This window comes from Lissotriton vulgaris, chromosome 11 (assembly GCF_964263255.1).
Source record: "Lissotriton vulgaris chromosome 11, aLisVul1.2, whole genome shotgun sequence".
Classification (NCBI taxonomy): Eukaryota; Metazoa; Chordata; class Amphibia; order Caudata; family Salamandridae; genus Lissotriton; species Lissotriton vulgaris.
This window is the reverse complement of record NC_141699.1, coordinates 1086185398-1086202154: the sequence shown is the minus strand read 5'-3', so window position 1 is coordinate 1086202154 and position 16757 is coordinate 1086185398. Positions and strand designations below refer to the sequence as shown.

The window sequence follows — 16757 nt, the reverse complement described above, 5'->3', positions numbered from 1 at the left end:
GAGAAAGCATACCGCTTCATCATCGACCTGCGAGAAATTAACAAAGTGGTAGTACCCCAATACCCCGTAGTCTCAGATATCACCACCATTCTGACCCTCATCCCGTCCACTGCCACCACCTTCACTGTTATCGACCTCAAGAATGCGTTTTTCTCTATCCCCATCCATCCGGACAGCCGTTATCTCTTCGGCTTCACCCTGAAATCCCGCTCGTACCGATTTTGTAGAGCTCCCCAGGGGTACACTGAAAGTCCCAGTATTTACAGCCAGGCCCTCGAAAGACAGCTGGACGCCATCCAGCTACCGGATGGAGTGGTGTTGATTCAATATGTCGATGATATCCTTTTGGCAGCCGACACCACCCCACTTGCAATCACAGCCACTGTTCAACTCCTACACTTTCTTGCAGAAAATGGCCACAAAGTTTCCAAAAAGAAATTGCAGTTCTGCCAGCCACAAGTGACATACCTAGGCCATCTCCTGTCCAAAGAAGGGAGGAAACTCACACCTGACCGAATCCAAACCATCCTAGACACCCCCGTCCCAAAAACACAAAAGCAAGTCCGCTCTTTGGTTGGCCTAACCTCTTTTTGCAGACAATGGTTACCCAATTTCAGCCTTGTTGTAAAACCCCTACTTGCCCTGTTGGCCAAAGATGCCCCCTTCCCGCTCCCTTGGACCCCTGAGTGTCAAGCATCCTTTAAGGAATTACGAGATGCCCTCTGTTCAGTGCCCGTCCTGGGAACCCCGGATTACTCCAAGCCCTTCTCCCTCTTCACCCACGAAAGGGAGGGGTGTGCATTGTCTGTCCTGACTCAGTCTATAGGTCCAAAGCAGCGCCCTTGTGCCTACTTCTCCGCCACCCTTGATCCTGTAGCCAGAGCCTTGCCTGCCTGCCTTCGAGCGGTAGCTGCCGCTGCCGTCTCTATCCGCCAGAGCGAAGGAATCGTACTTTCAAACTCCCTCACCGTGTTAGTGCCCCATGCTGTCGACACCCTTCTGAACCAAACCAAGACTCAACATTTGACTAGCGCACGACTGACAGGGTACGAATTGACGCTACTTGCACCCCACATCACACTAAAGAGATGCACAACTTTGAATCCTGCCACATTGTTGCCCCTGCCTGAAAATGATCCCGACGTTCCTCCCATACACAACTGTGTGACCCTCACGGACGAACAAACTAGGAGTAGACTTGACCTCCGAGACACTGCTTTCACTGACCCCGATGGAGAGCTATGGGTAGACGGCTCATGCATCAAACTGCCAGATGGCACCACTTCAGCTGCCTATGCAGTAACGACAGCCCGAACAGTAGTTGAAACAGCCTGCATCACACAACGATCTGCCCAGGCAGCAGAGCTGATAGCCCTCACACGAGCATGCATCATAGCCACGGGGACCACCGCGAACGTATATACAGACAGCCAGTATGCCTTCGGGGTGGTTCACCATTTTGGGCTCCTGTGGAGGGAAAGGGGATTCCTGACGTCCCACGGCACCCCTATCCTTCACGGAGATCTGGTTTCTGCCCTGATTGAAGCAGTTCTCCTCCCCAAGCGACTAGCAGTGATCAAATGCCAGGCACACAAGAAGGTGACAGACTTAGTTGGACAAGGGAATGCACTGGCCGACATCACTGCACGAACCACAGCTGAGAATAGGACGGTGACACGCATGTATGTGACCAGGTCACAAGCAGAGAAATGGACTGACGCAAGAGAAATGATCAGAGACATCCATTCGGCCAGCACCCCTCACGAACTGACTAAGTGGGCGGGGGTGGGTTTGAAGGATGATGAGGGCTGCTGGCGAACAAAAGATGCAGACAAATGGTTGCTGCCTGACTCATACCTGATCCCCATACTGACAATGGCTCATTCCCCGCACACATAGGATCTGCACCCATGATCGAACTCATTTCCAAAGTCTGGCACAACGACAAAATCCCCGACTCAGCCAGACGCCTAGTCCAGCAGTGCCTTATCTGTCTACAACACAACCCCGGGAAAGGAACTGTGGTACCCCGGGGAGGGTTTGGGACCCCCAATCACCCCTTTGAGGTCCTTCAGATGGACTACATCCAGCTAGAGAGATGCCAAGGCTTGAAGTATGTACTGGTCATCGTATGTGCCTTCAGCAAATGGGTAGAGGCTTATCCGACCCGTGACAACACTGCCATGACTACTGCCAAAGTACTACTGAAAGAATTCTTCCCTCGCTATGGCCTTTGTCGAATTTTATGGAGCGACAATGGCCCCCACTTCATAGCTGAGGTTATCCAACTAATCCTAAAGGGGTTGGGGGTGAAACAGAGATTTCACGCAGTCTTCCACCCCCAATCCGCCGGCCTGGTGGAACGCCATAATGCCACACTGCTAGTTGAAACTGTCAAAAATAGTGGCAACCACCGGACTTAAATGGCCAGACGCTCTCCCATTGGCCTTGCTATCGATGCGCTCTACTCCCACCAAACACCATTTGACCCCCTACGAGGTTGTATTCGGGCGACCGATGAACCTCTGGACTGCTCCCAAGCCAACCTCCATTCATGACGTCCCGGACGTCCTACTGTCTGATTATTTGTGCAAGTTAACTAAAACGTTGTCTGTCATTCATCAACAGGTGCAGCAGGCCATCCCCGATGCTTCCAGGGGCCCCGGCCACGACATCCAACCGGGAGATTTCGTTCTAATACGAAATTTCCAACGGACCAAGAGTCTGGAACCCCGGTGGACGGGCCCCTGGCAAGTGCTGATTACCACACGGACGGCGCTTCGAGTGGAGGGGAAGAGGCACTGGCTGCACGCACATCACTGCCGGAAGGTCTCTGCAAACCTCAACACCCAAGAAGAGCTCCTGAACAAAGACCGACTGACATTGAACTGTTATCCCGATACTGAGGCACTCGAACTTGCAAAATTCTCTGATCCCACTGTGCCATCCAGAGAAGGGTATTTCCTGCGTCCAAAGGAGGGAGCCTCGGCTAAGTAGGCCACGGACTAAGTTAAATCTCAGAACGGTGACCTAAGCACAACTAAGGGTTACCCGGAGAGAAGCTAAACGAAGTCTGTGGTTCTGCCCACCACCGAGCCCCTTGAAGATGATGGAAGCGCCAGATAAGAAGATGATGGAAGCGCCAGATAAGAAGATGATGGAAGCAACAGGAAATACCCACTATAGAAACCCAAAGACTGACAATTTGCACAAATCAAAGACAATCGCCTTCTTCATTGTCTTCCTCTTCTGCATCCTCCTCATGACCTCCTTCTGGATTCTGGAGGAAAGCACACCGGCTCATCAGGCATTACTGCCCACCGCACAACCGACCCCCATGAAAGAGCATCACCTAATCTCCCTGTCGCCTCAGCTCCGAGAAAGGCGCAGGGAATTTTGGAACAATTCCTTCGTGCAACTGTTGCACCAACACAACCTTGCTGCAAATGCTACGAACTGCTAGATCTGCGGGTTGCTCCCGCATGCCACTGGACACTCCATCCCCTTCATCCCTTCTCCTTTCTCAGTTCACGGCTCCTGCCTCGCCTGGTTGATCCTCATGCAAGAGAGCCACAAGGACAACGCCACTTCCAGCCAGACAGTGTCGCACTTCTACTCTGGGTTCTGGCTGAACAAAACCGGAAAGACCTCTGCTCCCCTGTGTCCTGCGCTCACAGGCGCCACCTTCCTTAAAGACATACCAGCCAAAGAACGTGTCGAAGTACAGGTGCTCCACAATCCAGCTAGATCCACCTTCTCTCATCTGCAAAAACAAACTACCGCCACTCTGACTGTGGCTCTGTCTGTCATCAATGTCACAGGACTTGTGTGTCTCGAAGGCCAGGGAACACAGCTGGTGGGTCACAGTTCCTGCCGAATCATCAGAACATTGGACTCAGTTGACACCCCTTCCTTTGTTGCTTCTCCAAATATGTACTTTGTGTGTGGCACCAAAGCTTACACCTGGCTCCCGAAAGGTTGGAAGGGTATCTGCTACATCGCCTTCATTCTCCCCCCCACGTATGTAGCCCCTGCTAACCATCACCGGCAGAGGCGTGCAGATGACATTGGACAAGCCGACTCCACTGGAGCCCAGTTTTTGGATGCAGCAAAGGGACTCGTTCCCCTGTGGGGCCCAATGGCAAACAGCCGCGCTATCCGACACCTGACCCAGGCGGTAGAAACAACGATCAACATCACGGCTGGCATCCTTGCTAACAACACGGCTGAGCTTCAGGCAGTCCGCCTTGTGGCCCTTCAAAACCGCCTTGTTCTGGATGTGGTCCTAGCCGATCGAGGAGGAGCATGCCGCATCATCGAATCTAGCTGCTGCACCTACGTGCCAGACAACTCGCCTTCAGTCTACAAGGCAATTGAACACCTCCACAGACTTTCCTCGGAGGTTCACCAAGAACAAGAAGGATGGTCGCTTGGGAGCTGGTTTTGGGACACTTTGAAGGACTGGGGTTGGAAGTTGTTTTCCTTCGTACTGATACCTGTTGTGATATTATGTGGGTGTTGTCTAGGTATCCAATGTCTGCCATCTTTGTGCAGCTTTGTTTCCAACTGTATGTGCCCAAAGACTTTGGACTTCCGAAATGAGCACATGAGCCCCCTCTATGAAGTAGAAATACGTGGCCTTATGGGGATAAATCCGAACTGACAAGTTGGCGAGACATGTTAAAAGGGAGGACTGTGGAATTTTAGTTTGCGAACTGAACATCATCTGCGCCAGCTTGTCACCCATGTACAACGTGCACGACAGCCATTTTAGGTATCATGGTCTCCCTGTCCACGATCGATCGCCAGCGCGCTCCTCTGACCCTGCAAGCATCCTCTGCGCACCCTGGCTCCCCCCTCCCTCCCTCACATGAGCATAACCCTCCTCCTCCTGCATGACCCTGTCCTTGGGAGTCATGCCCGCACCTGACCAGCACCTCCTCTCCTTCCATGAATACCCCTCTGTTGATAAGCCATCCCTCCGCGCTCGATTGTCCACGCGGCATGAATACCACTCCTTTGATGACCCCTTCCCCCGAGTCCGACTGTCCACACATGTCCGAGGCCATCGCCTAAGCCGAGAGATACCATTTACTGCCCCTTATTGTAGGAAGTCACTCCTCTTCAAAGGACCCACTATTGATCAGGGCCTCCCCACCCCCTGGGATATGATCAGGCGCACACATCCTAAAAACCGGCGGAACACTCAGCTGCGTGATGACCCCCTCCTCTTATCAGCAGGTTGAGGATCTCTATTGTGGGGGTATGTGGGGGTGGGATTGACACGAGGATTACGGGGATGTCTTTTTTCCTTACTTCACAATGTCTTGATTGTAATAAAGAAAGGTGACATGCCATAAACCAGTGTATAAGAGGCCAGGCCTCAGAGAGGCTGTTAGAGCACCTCGAGACGATACCTTGTTGTCTGATCTGATGTGTTCTGCTCCGTCGGAATAAAACTTCTGTTTCCTGCCTTCTGGTCTCCGGCGCCTGCCTCATTGCTTGGTAATTTGAATGGTACAAAGGCGGTTAGCGCCGGGCAAATCTTGAAAAAGGTCCTAGCCCTACCCTTTTACTCACACCAGGACCTCCCCACAATAGCCCATCGCCCTATCCCTGCATTATTATATGCAGACGACTCTGTGATAATGGCAAGAACCCCTAACCAGTTTCAGCACCTTCTTAACAACTATTATAACTTCATGTCCTCTCTGGACCTAATGGTCAATATTAAAAAGACCTTTGTTATGCATGTGGGCAAGCGGTTAAAGAAACCCAAACCGATTGTTATCGTCAACGACAAGCTGGATTGTACTAACACTTATTCCTATCTAGGCATACTATTTGACAGTAAAATGTCTTGGAGGCAGGCTATGTGCAGTAGGAAACTACTGTTTCTACGAGCCACCACTGCCCTGGTAGCCTTTGCAAGAAAGCTTGGTAGGCCTCCCCCCGAAGAACTCTTGAAAAATGTATTACGCCAAATGCCATAGCGTGGCAGTATATGGCGCGGGGGTTTGGGGCTATGCTGCTGTAGACGCCCTTCAGGCTGTTGAAAATGCTTTTATTAGGTATGTGCTGGCAGTTCCTAAAAGTGCTCCAACTTACGGTAGCCATATTGAGTTGGGTATGGACTATATTATTGATAACATCAAAATTCAGCCCATTCTCTTATGGCACCGAGTGTGGACCACAGAGCAGTGTCAACTGACTCGTACCCTTATTACCGACTGCCTGGGCTTGGCATACTGGGCCAAAATCCCTTGGTTGGTCTGTGTGAACAATTTTTTGGTGGACCTAGATCTGTCTCTGTATTTTCTTGAGCCATTAACTATGTCAAACATTTCAAGGAAAAACTTGAAAATGTTATGTTTATCACATTTAAGGGAGTTGCGTTTATCTCAAGAAATTAGCAAGCCCTCTAATATTCAGATTCTAACTGTTCAAACCACTTCAGACATCCAACCGTATTTAAAATATCATTTGAACGCATATGAAAAATATCTCCTTACAAGGTTTTGTTTTAATACTTTCTTTCGTATGATTTCTTTTCCGAAAAAACAGGATTGGTCTAAATCTATAATTAAATGCCCTTGTGACGACTCCTCGGACCGATCCACAATTCACGTTATACTATTTTGCAGGTTTTATGAATTGCCTCGAAAGCGTTGGATCATCCCTCTACTCTCATTTATGGGCCTGAGATCTTGTCGTCCTGCTTTTTTTGGCTTTGCAATATTTGGATTCTGTAATCATTGCCAAATGTGTAGCGTGTTTTCTTACAATGTGTATAAAATACTGACGCAACCACGATTAATAGGCAGTTTTAACGCACTAGCACTTTATTATCACATCCTCCGTCTTTTTAACAATTTTAACAATTTGTAATCTTTTTTTTAAATGTAATTACGTTCCTATTGTTGATTAAATGTTATAAACTGTATGCTGTAATGTACTTTTTATGGTTCCTACAAAATTATGGCAACCGAATAAAAGATTTATGACTATGACTGAAGTCGGGACCACAGCAGTATACAAACTGATATTCAGTATCTTAGCTCCTCTGCAAAGCACCGCAGAAAAAGTTCCAATGTCATCGATGGGAGACACCCTTGAAGGTGGAGTAGATAACAGGGTTGGTGAGTAGTCTCACACAGAAGACCTAGTAGAAGAAGACCAGGTGAATGATCTTCTGTGTCTCCTCTTATGTGTAGGTTCGTGGCGCAGGCTGTAAGGACCCCTTGACCGTGAACAGGGTGTGGAAGGCGACCTTGGTCGTTTGGAAGCCGACTTTGATGGTTTGTCAGGAGCCCCTCTCTCAGGATCTCTTGAGGTACTACAGGGAGAATATGTCTGCGAGTAGTCCGAGCCTGGACTTCTGCAGTCGGCTGCCCCTCTGACATTCTTCAGCCATTGTGGCGACAGTCAGAAAGCCTGCTTTTCACCAGCTCTTGGAGATCTCTCTGGAGAAATCTGAACAATATTCAGCCCTGGGGGTGATGAAGGGGCTCTTGACGTCGATCGGGATCTCGACGTCAATCTGATCTGGACCTCCTCAATGCTGCATTGTTTTCCCTCGACATCAAACGCCTCACCGTCAATATGGTTGGAGTCACCTTCGCCGTCGATCTATGCTGCGATCTACCAGACCTCGACGTTGGTTTCGACGTTGATCTATGCGGCGATCTGCTCTGATGACGTTGTCTGTCTTCGACATCGGTCTCGACATCAACCACTGGCAGTGAGGGGGGATCTCGACGTTGACCTCACATGGAGTCTTGATGACGTCGATCTCCTCGATGTCGAATGACGTGACCTCGACGATGTTCTCGACATCGACAATTTGTCCACTCGCGGCATGGTCTTCGCCGGCGAGTCTCTCAACGCTGACCCTCTCGAGGGTGGCAGAGAATGCCTCACCGTAGAAGGAAGCCTCGACGGGGCAGTAACAGGTCTCTCAGGACCCACAGCCTTCGAGCCCAAAGTGCTGTGCCTCGGGGTCGACTTACTGGCATGCAGCAGAGGTTCTCGACGTCTGGACGATGACTTTTCCCTCGACGCTGAAGAGTGGCTCTGCCTCTTCGACGGCGATCTCGACGGTGAACATTCAGTCACCTGCTACTTCCTGAAATCAGGGGAGTTGGAACAATGCCGTTTTCGATGTTGTTTGCTGGAAAAGGGGGCTCTGATGTTTCCATGGCCACCCCCATGACGGTTTCTATCCCTCTCCAGCTGGGCATGAAGTAGGATGTGCTCTCTGTCACGAAGAGTCCTTTTAGAAAACTTCTGGCAATGGTAACACTGGTCGGGGTTGTGTGAAGATGGAAGACACACAATACACACCGAGTGTGGGTCTGACAGTGCCATTTTCTTGCCACAGGAAGAACATTTCCGAAATAAAGCAGGCATTCTGGAAAAAACAGAAAACCAGTAGAATAAACCTCTAGGTAAATGTTGAATTTTCAAAGAAAATATTGAATATATCAATTTCAGTCAAAAAACTGAAGAGCTCAAACTCCAGGATCCTCTCAGAAGGAGCTGGAAAAAAGAACTGACCTAACTGTCACCTGTGGTGCATGATGGGAGCAGAGGGTCTCCTGCAGGTCTTAAAGGCACAATACCATAACCCTTGGAAGCCTTAAAGGCAAGGTGTCAGTTTTTTTTTGTTTCATTATTGCTCTGCTATGCAGCCTACAGGCAACTGCCTGCAATTACAAGTTTTCCTTGTGGCAATTAAGCATTGCTGAATGCAACTTTTCAGTGCTTGTCCTCTTTTTCCTTATGGGCTAGGAGGGTATGGTGTTTTACAATGCAAACGTATGTAATTTCAGCATTTTTGCCATGTAGGGAACATTTTTAGGCTGCATGTATATGTTTCACATATGTATAAATATGTATATATATATATATATATATATATATATATATGTATTTTCTATATACTCAGGGATCCCGCACTTGGGCGGGGATTATTCATAGATTATGACTATTGATGAGTATCCCCTGGATGAGAACCTAGTAATTTCATGACAGTAAAGAAAGGGTTAAGGCCAGATATAATATGCAAAAGAAGATCACATAAGAGAATCCAGGACGAAGCAAAAATGAGCCAGTAGGTAAAGAATTGGTGTATTTTACTTGAGGCGTCTAGAATGAAGCACAGTCAGTTATTCTGCCACCTTCTCTCTAAAAGGGCATTCCAGCCGGGTAGTGAAGATGATTTTCATATTCAACCTGGGAAGAGTACTTCCAGGAATTGTATTCTGGAAAGGACTGTGAGGCAGTGGGGGAGACAAAAGAGTTTGCTGGGGATAGCAACTCGGAGCTTGCAGTGGAAGATGTACTCAGCTTTTCCCTAGAGGAAACTATGAATGCAATTAGCTCACTACAGACAGGGAAAGTTCCAGGGCTGGACAGACTACTGGGTGGCCTGTAAAAAATCTAAACCCAACATATGGGGCCCTTTGTTACATACGGTTTTTAATGCCATCATACGAGGGGACATTCCCGAACCTGGAAGGGTGCCGAAATAATCCCCCTATTTAAAAAAGGGGATTAGGGAAACCCTGCGAATTACAAGCCTATTAGCCTAATAGATGTATCCCAGAAAGTCTTCAGCAAAATGATCCTGTCCCATCTCCATAGCTGGATAGAAGAAAACAGCATACTCTCTCATTTGCAGGCAGGTTTCAGGGCCTCAACGAGCACCCTAGATCAGGTGTTCTGATTATCCTGGTCATCTGGAAGGAAGTTAAGATCAAGAGGCGACATCTGTATGTCGTGTTTGTCGACCTTAAAATGGCATTTGATTCCATCGATCGCATTAGGCTCTGGGCTGCCCTTAAGGACCTTGGACTCCCCTGTGGCCTGCTCCAACTTCAGGTCCGCTTACATCAAGATAATTATGTGAAAGTCAGGTGGAACTCCTATGGTAGTTTAGCCAATAAATTCCATATTTCCAAAGCGGTGCGCCAGGGCTGTGTGCTGGCCCCAACCCTGTTTACCTTGTATATATGAAGGGGCTCATAAGTGATCTTTATGTATGTGGCGGTGATCTGCCAAAACTAGCAGGCAAGCTGATACCCTCTCTGTTATTCGCAGAAGACACGCTGCTCATCTCTAAAACCCCAATAGGCATCCAGAATGTGTTAACTAAGTTTGCAAAAGCATGCAAAGACCGGGGCCTTGGCATAAATTGTTAAAAAACAAAGTTTATGGTTCTTAATCCCAATGAATCCACGAAGGGAAAACTGAGGTTGGGTACCCAACTCCTGGAGCAGGTCAAGGTCTTTGACTATTTAGGTATTAGAATTAGTGACAATATGGTATGGACTTCCCAAATACAGCAGAGTGTGCTGACACTTTAGCAAGTCGACTGTGCAATAGTTAGGAGAGCTAATCTTTGAGGCTTCCACCCAAATTCTCCCACTTTAGAAATATATTGGGTTAAAAGATTGGGAGGAGCCCTTTATGGTGCAGAGTTGTGGGGGCTGGAGCATCTCAATCAGCTAGAGGTCACGGAAAATAAATTTTTAAGATTGATTCTTAATCTTCCAGTGAATAGACCTGTATTACCCCTACCCCTTGATCTTGGACTAAGGTGTATGTGTAAATGTAATGTATTGGCATTTATATAGCGCACTACTTACCCGTAGGGTCCCAAGGCGCTTCGACCGCTGCGAAACCCTTCCTGGCTTCCCTGAGAGATGGTCCCTTAATGGGTATCTCCAGGGTGAGACCAGGCATCCCCGGCGGTCTGGTGGGGCCATTAGTGAAGATGAGGCAAGCTAATGCCCAGAGTTGCCGAGTGTGATCGCTGATCAGAGTGGGCACCGAGGCGAGAGAATTATCGAGTCCGCTGACCCTGGTCCAGAAACCTGCCGCGCCGGGAATCGAACCCTGGTCCCGGGCCGTCCTCTGCTCTCGGGTCTGCCGCCTCTAACCAGTGAGCCACACTACTTCACTAAGGTCTATTACCCACTTTGCTGTCCTCAAGGTGCTCATGTTTTGGATAAGAATCTGGACTAGTAATAAACAGATTCCAGTAAAGGATGCTGTGGAAGAACTATTAACCCTTCAAAGACAGTAAGGGTGTTTAGTTTGGATTGAAAAGGTTAAGAAGTGTTTTTTTTTATTCGGGAAGGGGACCATGTGGGATGATCCGCAGTTAAGCACTTTACATACCATTTAGGATTGGGGTTCTCCCATTGAATGTTAAGAAAAGTAGTTGGGCGAACGTTAATGTAACTCCTTTGTGTCCATCCTGTAGTATTATCCAGAAACTATTGTCCTGCCTATGCTGCCCTGAGAAAAACATGGATTATCCCAGCTTGTCGGTTGCTGTCGTTCTCACGTCCCTCAGACACTCTACGTGTATTTAGATCAGATATGACAAGGTGATTAGTCTTTACACTGTCCAGATATCTGCTCTATGCTTGGTGGCAGAGGTCCAAATTGGTAAAATAATTTTGTGGAGCAAGACTCTGGAACCTATAGGGAAAGTATGCACTGAGGTTAGTCGGGGATTGCAGTGTAAAAATGATGGCCATGGCCTGATTTCTTAATGCTGATGCATTTTTTTATGTTTACTCTAGGTTGTAAAGCAATTTTAAAAGTAATCTCTTTTAGTTATGATCCTATAACACCACTCCTGAATGATGTACCGGACTATGAAGATGTTGTCACTCTTTTATGTTTTTATAATAATTGAATTATTGTATGTCATGTGTTTTTATGTATGTGTATGATCATGGTATTGATCAAATAAACTTGACTGACTATTTCCATCAAGTAGAAATCACCAGAATTGTTTGATGTTATCGCGGGACAGGCGCTGTGTTCAGCGAATGCTAAAACATGAAACAAAATATACACATAAAGTCAGAAATTCAGCTGCAGGGTAGGCATTTATTTTGTATTAATTTACATAAAGTGTCTTAAAGTGAACAACATTCTATATTTAAACCTAATGAAAAGATGCAGCGGCTACGTTAGGCCAGTGCTGCAATGGAGTGGGAGCTGAGTGGGGGGTTGCTACCTGCCACTAAAATACGCTATAAACGCATAGACAGCGTAGAAGCATGCCTAAAGAGTGTGTGGCATAATAACAGATGTCCAGTGTAATAATAACAAGTGCGCATGCCTAAAGTGTGGTTGGCATAATAATAGATGTACAGTCTAATAGTAACAAGTGTGCACTCGCCCCAACGGACCTTAACAGCATTTTTTACATTACACCAAATGAAATATACAATAAACACTTTCGAAATAGAAGGGAGAAAAATGCACACACAAGGACAGCAAAACATGCAAGTACGTTACCAAATAAAGCCCTTGTATTCTCACAACGGGTGAACATTTTTTGTAGCCAAAGTCCGTTCAGGCAAAAACAAACAAACAAAAAGAACATAAAAGCACTCAAGCAGCGTGCTCGTCCCTGCTCGTTCCCATAGCAATACTCCATGGGAGTTAACTGGTAAGGAAAGATGGAACATGCACCAACCATCACCCATTAGCACACTTCCATTTTTAAATGACACACACAAAAGCCATTAATAAGCAAAGGAAGAGTCAGACCCCACAAAGTAGATACAATAGACCGCCTGACAGCACAAGCGCTTTTTAGACTCGACCTAAAAACTAGGGCAGCGCAAAGTGAAATTAGCACAATTGTGAGTCAGATACAAAGACACTTCCTGTTTACCTGAATTTCTAGCAAGTTGCGAGTGTAGCCAGCAAAGCTTACTGCCCTAGGGGCTCTGTATCCACGATTATCTACTCCACCTTTATCTCAGAATCTAAAATAAATAGTAAAAATAACACTGTTGCGTTCTGTTCAGATGCAGTTTCACTGCACACGTTTCTACACACAACTTTCATCACCAGGGTTGCCAAACCACTGGGTCATTTAAAAAAAAAACAGCAATAGGATTTGCCAATTCTTGTCAAGTTAATCCCTTCTACCCTTTTACTTAACCTCAACTATGTTTTATTTTTGCTCCTTTCTCCTTCTTTTCACTTCTAACATCTTTGTTATTTCAATGTACTTTTCGTATCCTGAGGTAATGAAACTTTAAAAATTACATCTCTTGGCACGGCCGGAGCACGATATAACAAAATAAGTCACTCACTTGTCATTTGGGATGGACTCTGATATCTCAGCCGATCACATTCTTTCTGCAGGGCTTCGTGTCTGCCTGGGGGAACAGCTGGCGAGGACTGAGCTCTTCATCTTCTTCTCCAATCTTCTACGACACTTTACGTTCCACCTGCCGGAGCGGGAGACAGTGAGCCTCGACTTCATCATGGGAAGCCCATTGGAACCACTGCCTTATCAAATCTGCGCTCTTCCAAGGTGTGCTCCGAGTCACCACCCTGCAAAAGAGTCTCAGCAGAGGGTCGCTTCCATCTAACTTCACTGCCTCAAAATATTGTGAAAAAGCTGAGAGGTGGAATGCATTGGTATTGAGCAACCTTGCCAATAAACTTATGAAGCAGCCCTGAGCGTCCTGGAATTTTCTTGTAACAGGAGAAATTGTGCTCATATATATATATATAGGATGCATGCACATATCATCCCTTGGACTCTGAGTCATTGGAGTCAGTCGTAGTCTTGGTAATCTGGGGCTTCTTGTGTAGTTATGGTTCAGCCACATTTGCCATTGAAAAGGCATATAACATTTGACCACGTGGATGAATTCGCACGGAACTTGCATGCCAAGTTTCATGAAAATCCCTGTACGGCAAAAAGGGGTGTAAAACTGTACCTTTTCCAATTTTAGCTCCCATTGGAAATTTTTCTGAAAGATAGGAGGAAAAACTGCTGAACAAATTTAAACCAAATTTGGCATGAAATTAGACCTTCGCTCAGAAAGCGTGCTTTGTTAGATTTTATATAAATCTGTTCCCTAGTTTTTTTTAAATATTCACATTCAAAAAAGGTGATGGTCAGGATTTAAAGGGTCAACACTTTTGGATATCTTGTCAGTAAAAGCCATTTATTGATTTGCTTATAACTTGACACCTTTTGAAGAATATGCCTAAAATTCGGCAGACACTGGGGAAGTTCAAATTATTAGTAGTATTTTCTACTTTGTGCATGTCCATGATGGTGGGGCAGTTAAAGGGGGGGGGGGTTAATTTGCTAATACATTGTGGGACTGTGTGTTAATCTGCACAAAGCTTGGCAGAAGCTAGATTGGCATGCAAGTGTATCGCCAATCCATATAGTGGTGGACATAGTTAAAGGAGGTGGATCAATCAAATGTTCATTTTCTTACAACTTAGCGCTGTTTGATCAATCTGTGTCAAGTATGGCAAGAATTTATCAAGTTATGCCCAGAGCAGGTAGATCAGGTTTGCAATGGGAAGCTACGTTAAAACGGGGAACATGTTTGATTTGCTAATAACTTTGGCACTGTTTGATGAAGCTGCACTGAAGGAAGCAGGGACTTCCCATGTTTAACATTCTTTTAGTGATTTAAGCTCATGCAGATCCACCACGGGGACCACAGTTGTAAATGGGAGGGGTTCAAAAATGTTTTTATTTGCTAATAAGATTGTCACTCTGTGATGAATCTGCACAGAATTCGGCAGAAGTTGGAAGCTGTGGATTTTGAGTGCAATGTCAGGATCTGCGCCAATCCATCACGGGGCACAGTTAATGGGAGGAAGAGCAATACAACTTTCAATTACTTATAACATTAACACTGTGATTAATCTGCACCCACTGTGGCAAGCAGGTAGAAAGTTACAACCAGTGCAGGCGTTTCTGGTTGTGTGCAGATCCAATGGGGGGGCGTCAGGACTTAAAGAGGTGATCAAAGCATGTTTTTAATGTACTGCTATTCTTGACACAATCTGATGGATCTGCACAAAATGAGGCAGAGACTTACCAGGTTTAGCCTACTTCTGGTTTTCTCGATTTCAATCAGGACCATCAAGGGGAGGGAATTTCAAGGAGAGGAAAAAAAAGTGTTCATCTGATTGTAAATTTGACATTGTTTGATGAATGTGTACAAACAGAATGTGGCACATGTTTAGTAGGTTTAGCTTACTGTTGGTTATGCCAGGTTTTGAGTAGATCCATCAGGAGGGTGGCAGGTCAATTAGAGTTTCCCCACAGACAACTTGGATGGTACTCAATAAAGCTCCATGACGTTGGGCAGCTAGACAACAAAGCCCATTACAAGGCCAGAGAAGCTCTGCAAGCAACCCAGCAGCACACCTTAAAGGCAGTTGGACAAAGGACCTGGCCGAAGGCGGTGCATAAAGCAGATTGGGCACATGGCACTTTATGTGCTGTGGGGATTGGGCTCGACGCAGAACCTTCCCTGCAGCCATCCCAGGCAGTGCACAGCAATACGAGATGAGCAGCATGCTTTGGATGGCCACAGTGGTGTAGAAACAGAGCCTAATGCTAGCTCCACTGCAGGGGGTGCATCACAAAAAAAATGAAATTCAATTTAAAAAACACTTGTTGTTCTCTTGATCACTATTTTGTTTGTTACTGTACCTTTGCCTAATTGGTATTTTGAGCATGGCTGGTGGTGCAAGTTATGGCATGTGTTGTGAGCGATACAAATTTTCCTTTGCTGGGAACCAAGTACCCCACTGTAGAACTGGACTCCCTCAGGCTAGTGAAGCAGAGCGGCTGAAAGCCTACTCAGGGGAGATAGCGTGCAGCTGGGCACCGACAACTTTGTTATAAAAAATGAAAAATTCTTTATTACACACACTACTAAATACTAGGCAGTAATTGCAAATATATATAACCAGGTAGATTAAATATTTGGTGTAGCTCACAACCCCAGCAAGCACAGAATACACAATTATGAATCCTTCCACCTATAGTAGATACAATAAAACAACAAAAGGGGTGCCATCATCAGTAAGGTGGCCGACTGGCTCTGCCAAGTTGTCACCCATTAAAAATTACATGTGGTAATTTACTTTGCATGTATTTAAAAATAATAATAGTAAAAATAGTTTGATGTTATTTTAAAGACAAAAGGGTTAAAGGTGCAGGTAGATGTAAAGGGGTATGGGTGATTTTAGGGTTAATAGGTGGTTAGAGGTTAAGCGTGGGGTAAGGGTCTTTTTAAGGTTTTGGGGTGATTAGAGGTGGGGCGTTTTTAGGGTTAAGGGGTGGGTAGAGGTAAATGGAGGTATGGGTTAAGGGATGGGTAGAGGTAATATGGGTAAGATGATTTTAGTGTTAAGGGATGGGCAGATGTAAATGAAGGTAAGGGTGATTTTAGGTGTAAGAGGTGGCTAGAGATAATGGGAGTAAGGGTGATTTTAGGGTTAAGTGTTCGGGATAAGTAAAGGGGAGAAAGGAGGAATAGAGAGCCCGATTTACAGAACTAACTTGAGACAAAATCCTAAACTTACTACCATTTTGGTATTCACAGAAGGCACTTACTCATTTCGATATTCACAGAAGTCATTTAGGAGTCCCAAAGTTAGGAGTCCTAACTTTACTACTCCAAAACTGAGAAAAATCCTAACTTTAAGACTTTCGGAATTCACTGAAGGCATTTAAGAATTTTAAAGTTAGGACTCCTAACTATACTACTCCTAAACTGAGAAAGTCCTAACTTTAAGACTTTCGGTATTCACAGAAGGCATTTAGGAGTCCTAAATGCCTTCTGTGAATACCGAAAGTCTTAAAGTTAGGATTTTTCTCAGTTTAGGAGTAGTAAAGTTAGGACGCGAATAAAAGCTGCCCATAGTCTCTAAAGTAATAGTGCAGGTTC

At 46.0% G+C, this 16757-nt stretch overlaps 1 protein-coding gene across 1 annotated transcript in view; it reads left to right on the top strand.

Annotated features, from left to right (window-relative positions):
• Positions 1–13498, top strand: part of LOC147684185 (cytochrome P450 2J5-like) — a 315668-nt gene extending 302170 nt beyond the window's left edge. Inside the window, exon 9 of the mRNA XM_086944598.1 lies at positions 13183–13498. Within this exon, the coding sequence (XP_086800724.1) occupies positions 13183–13412 (230 nt within the window). The 3' untranslated portion in view covers positions 13413–13498. The remainder of the gene's footprint in view (positions 1–13182) is intronic.
• The last annotated feature ends 3259 nt before the right edge of the window (positions 13499–16757 follow it).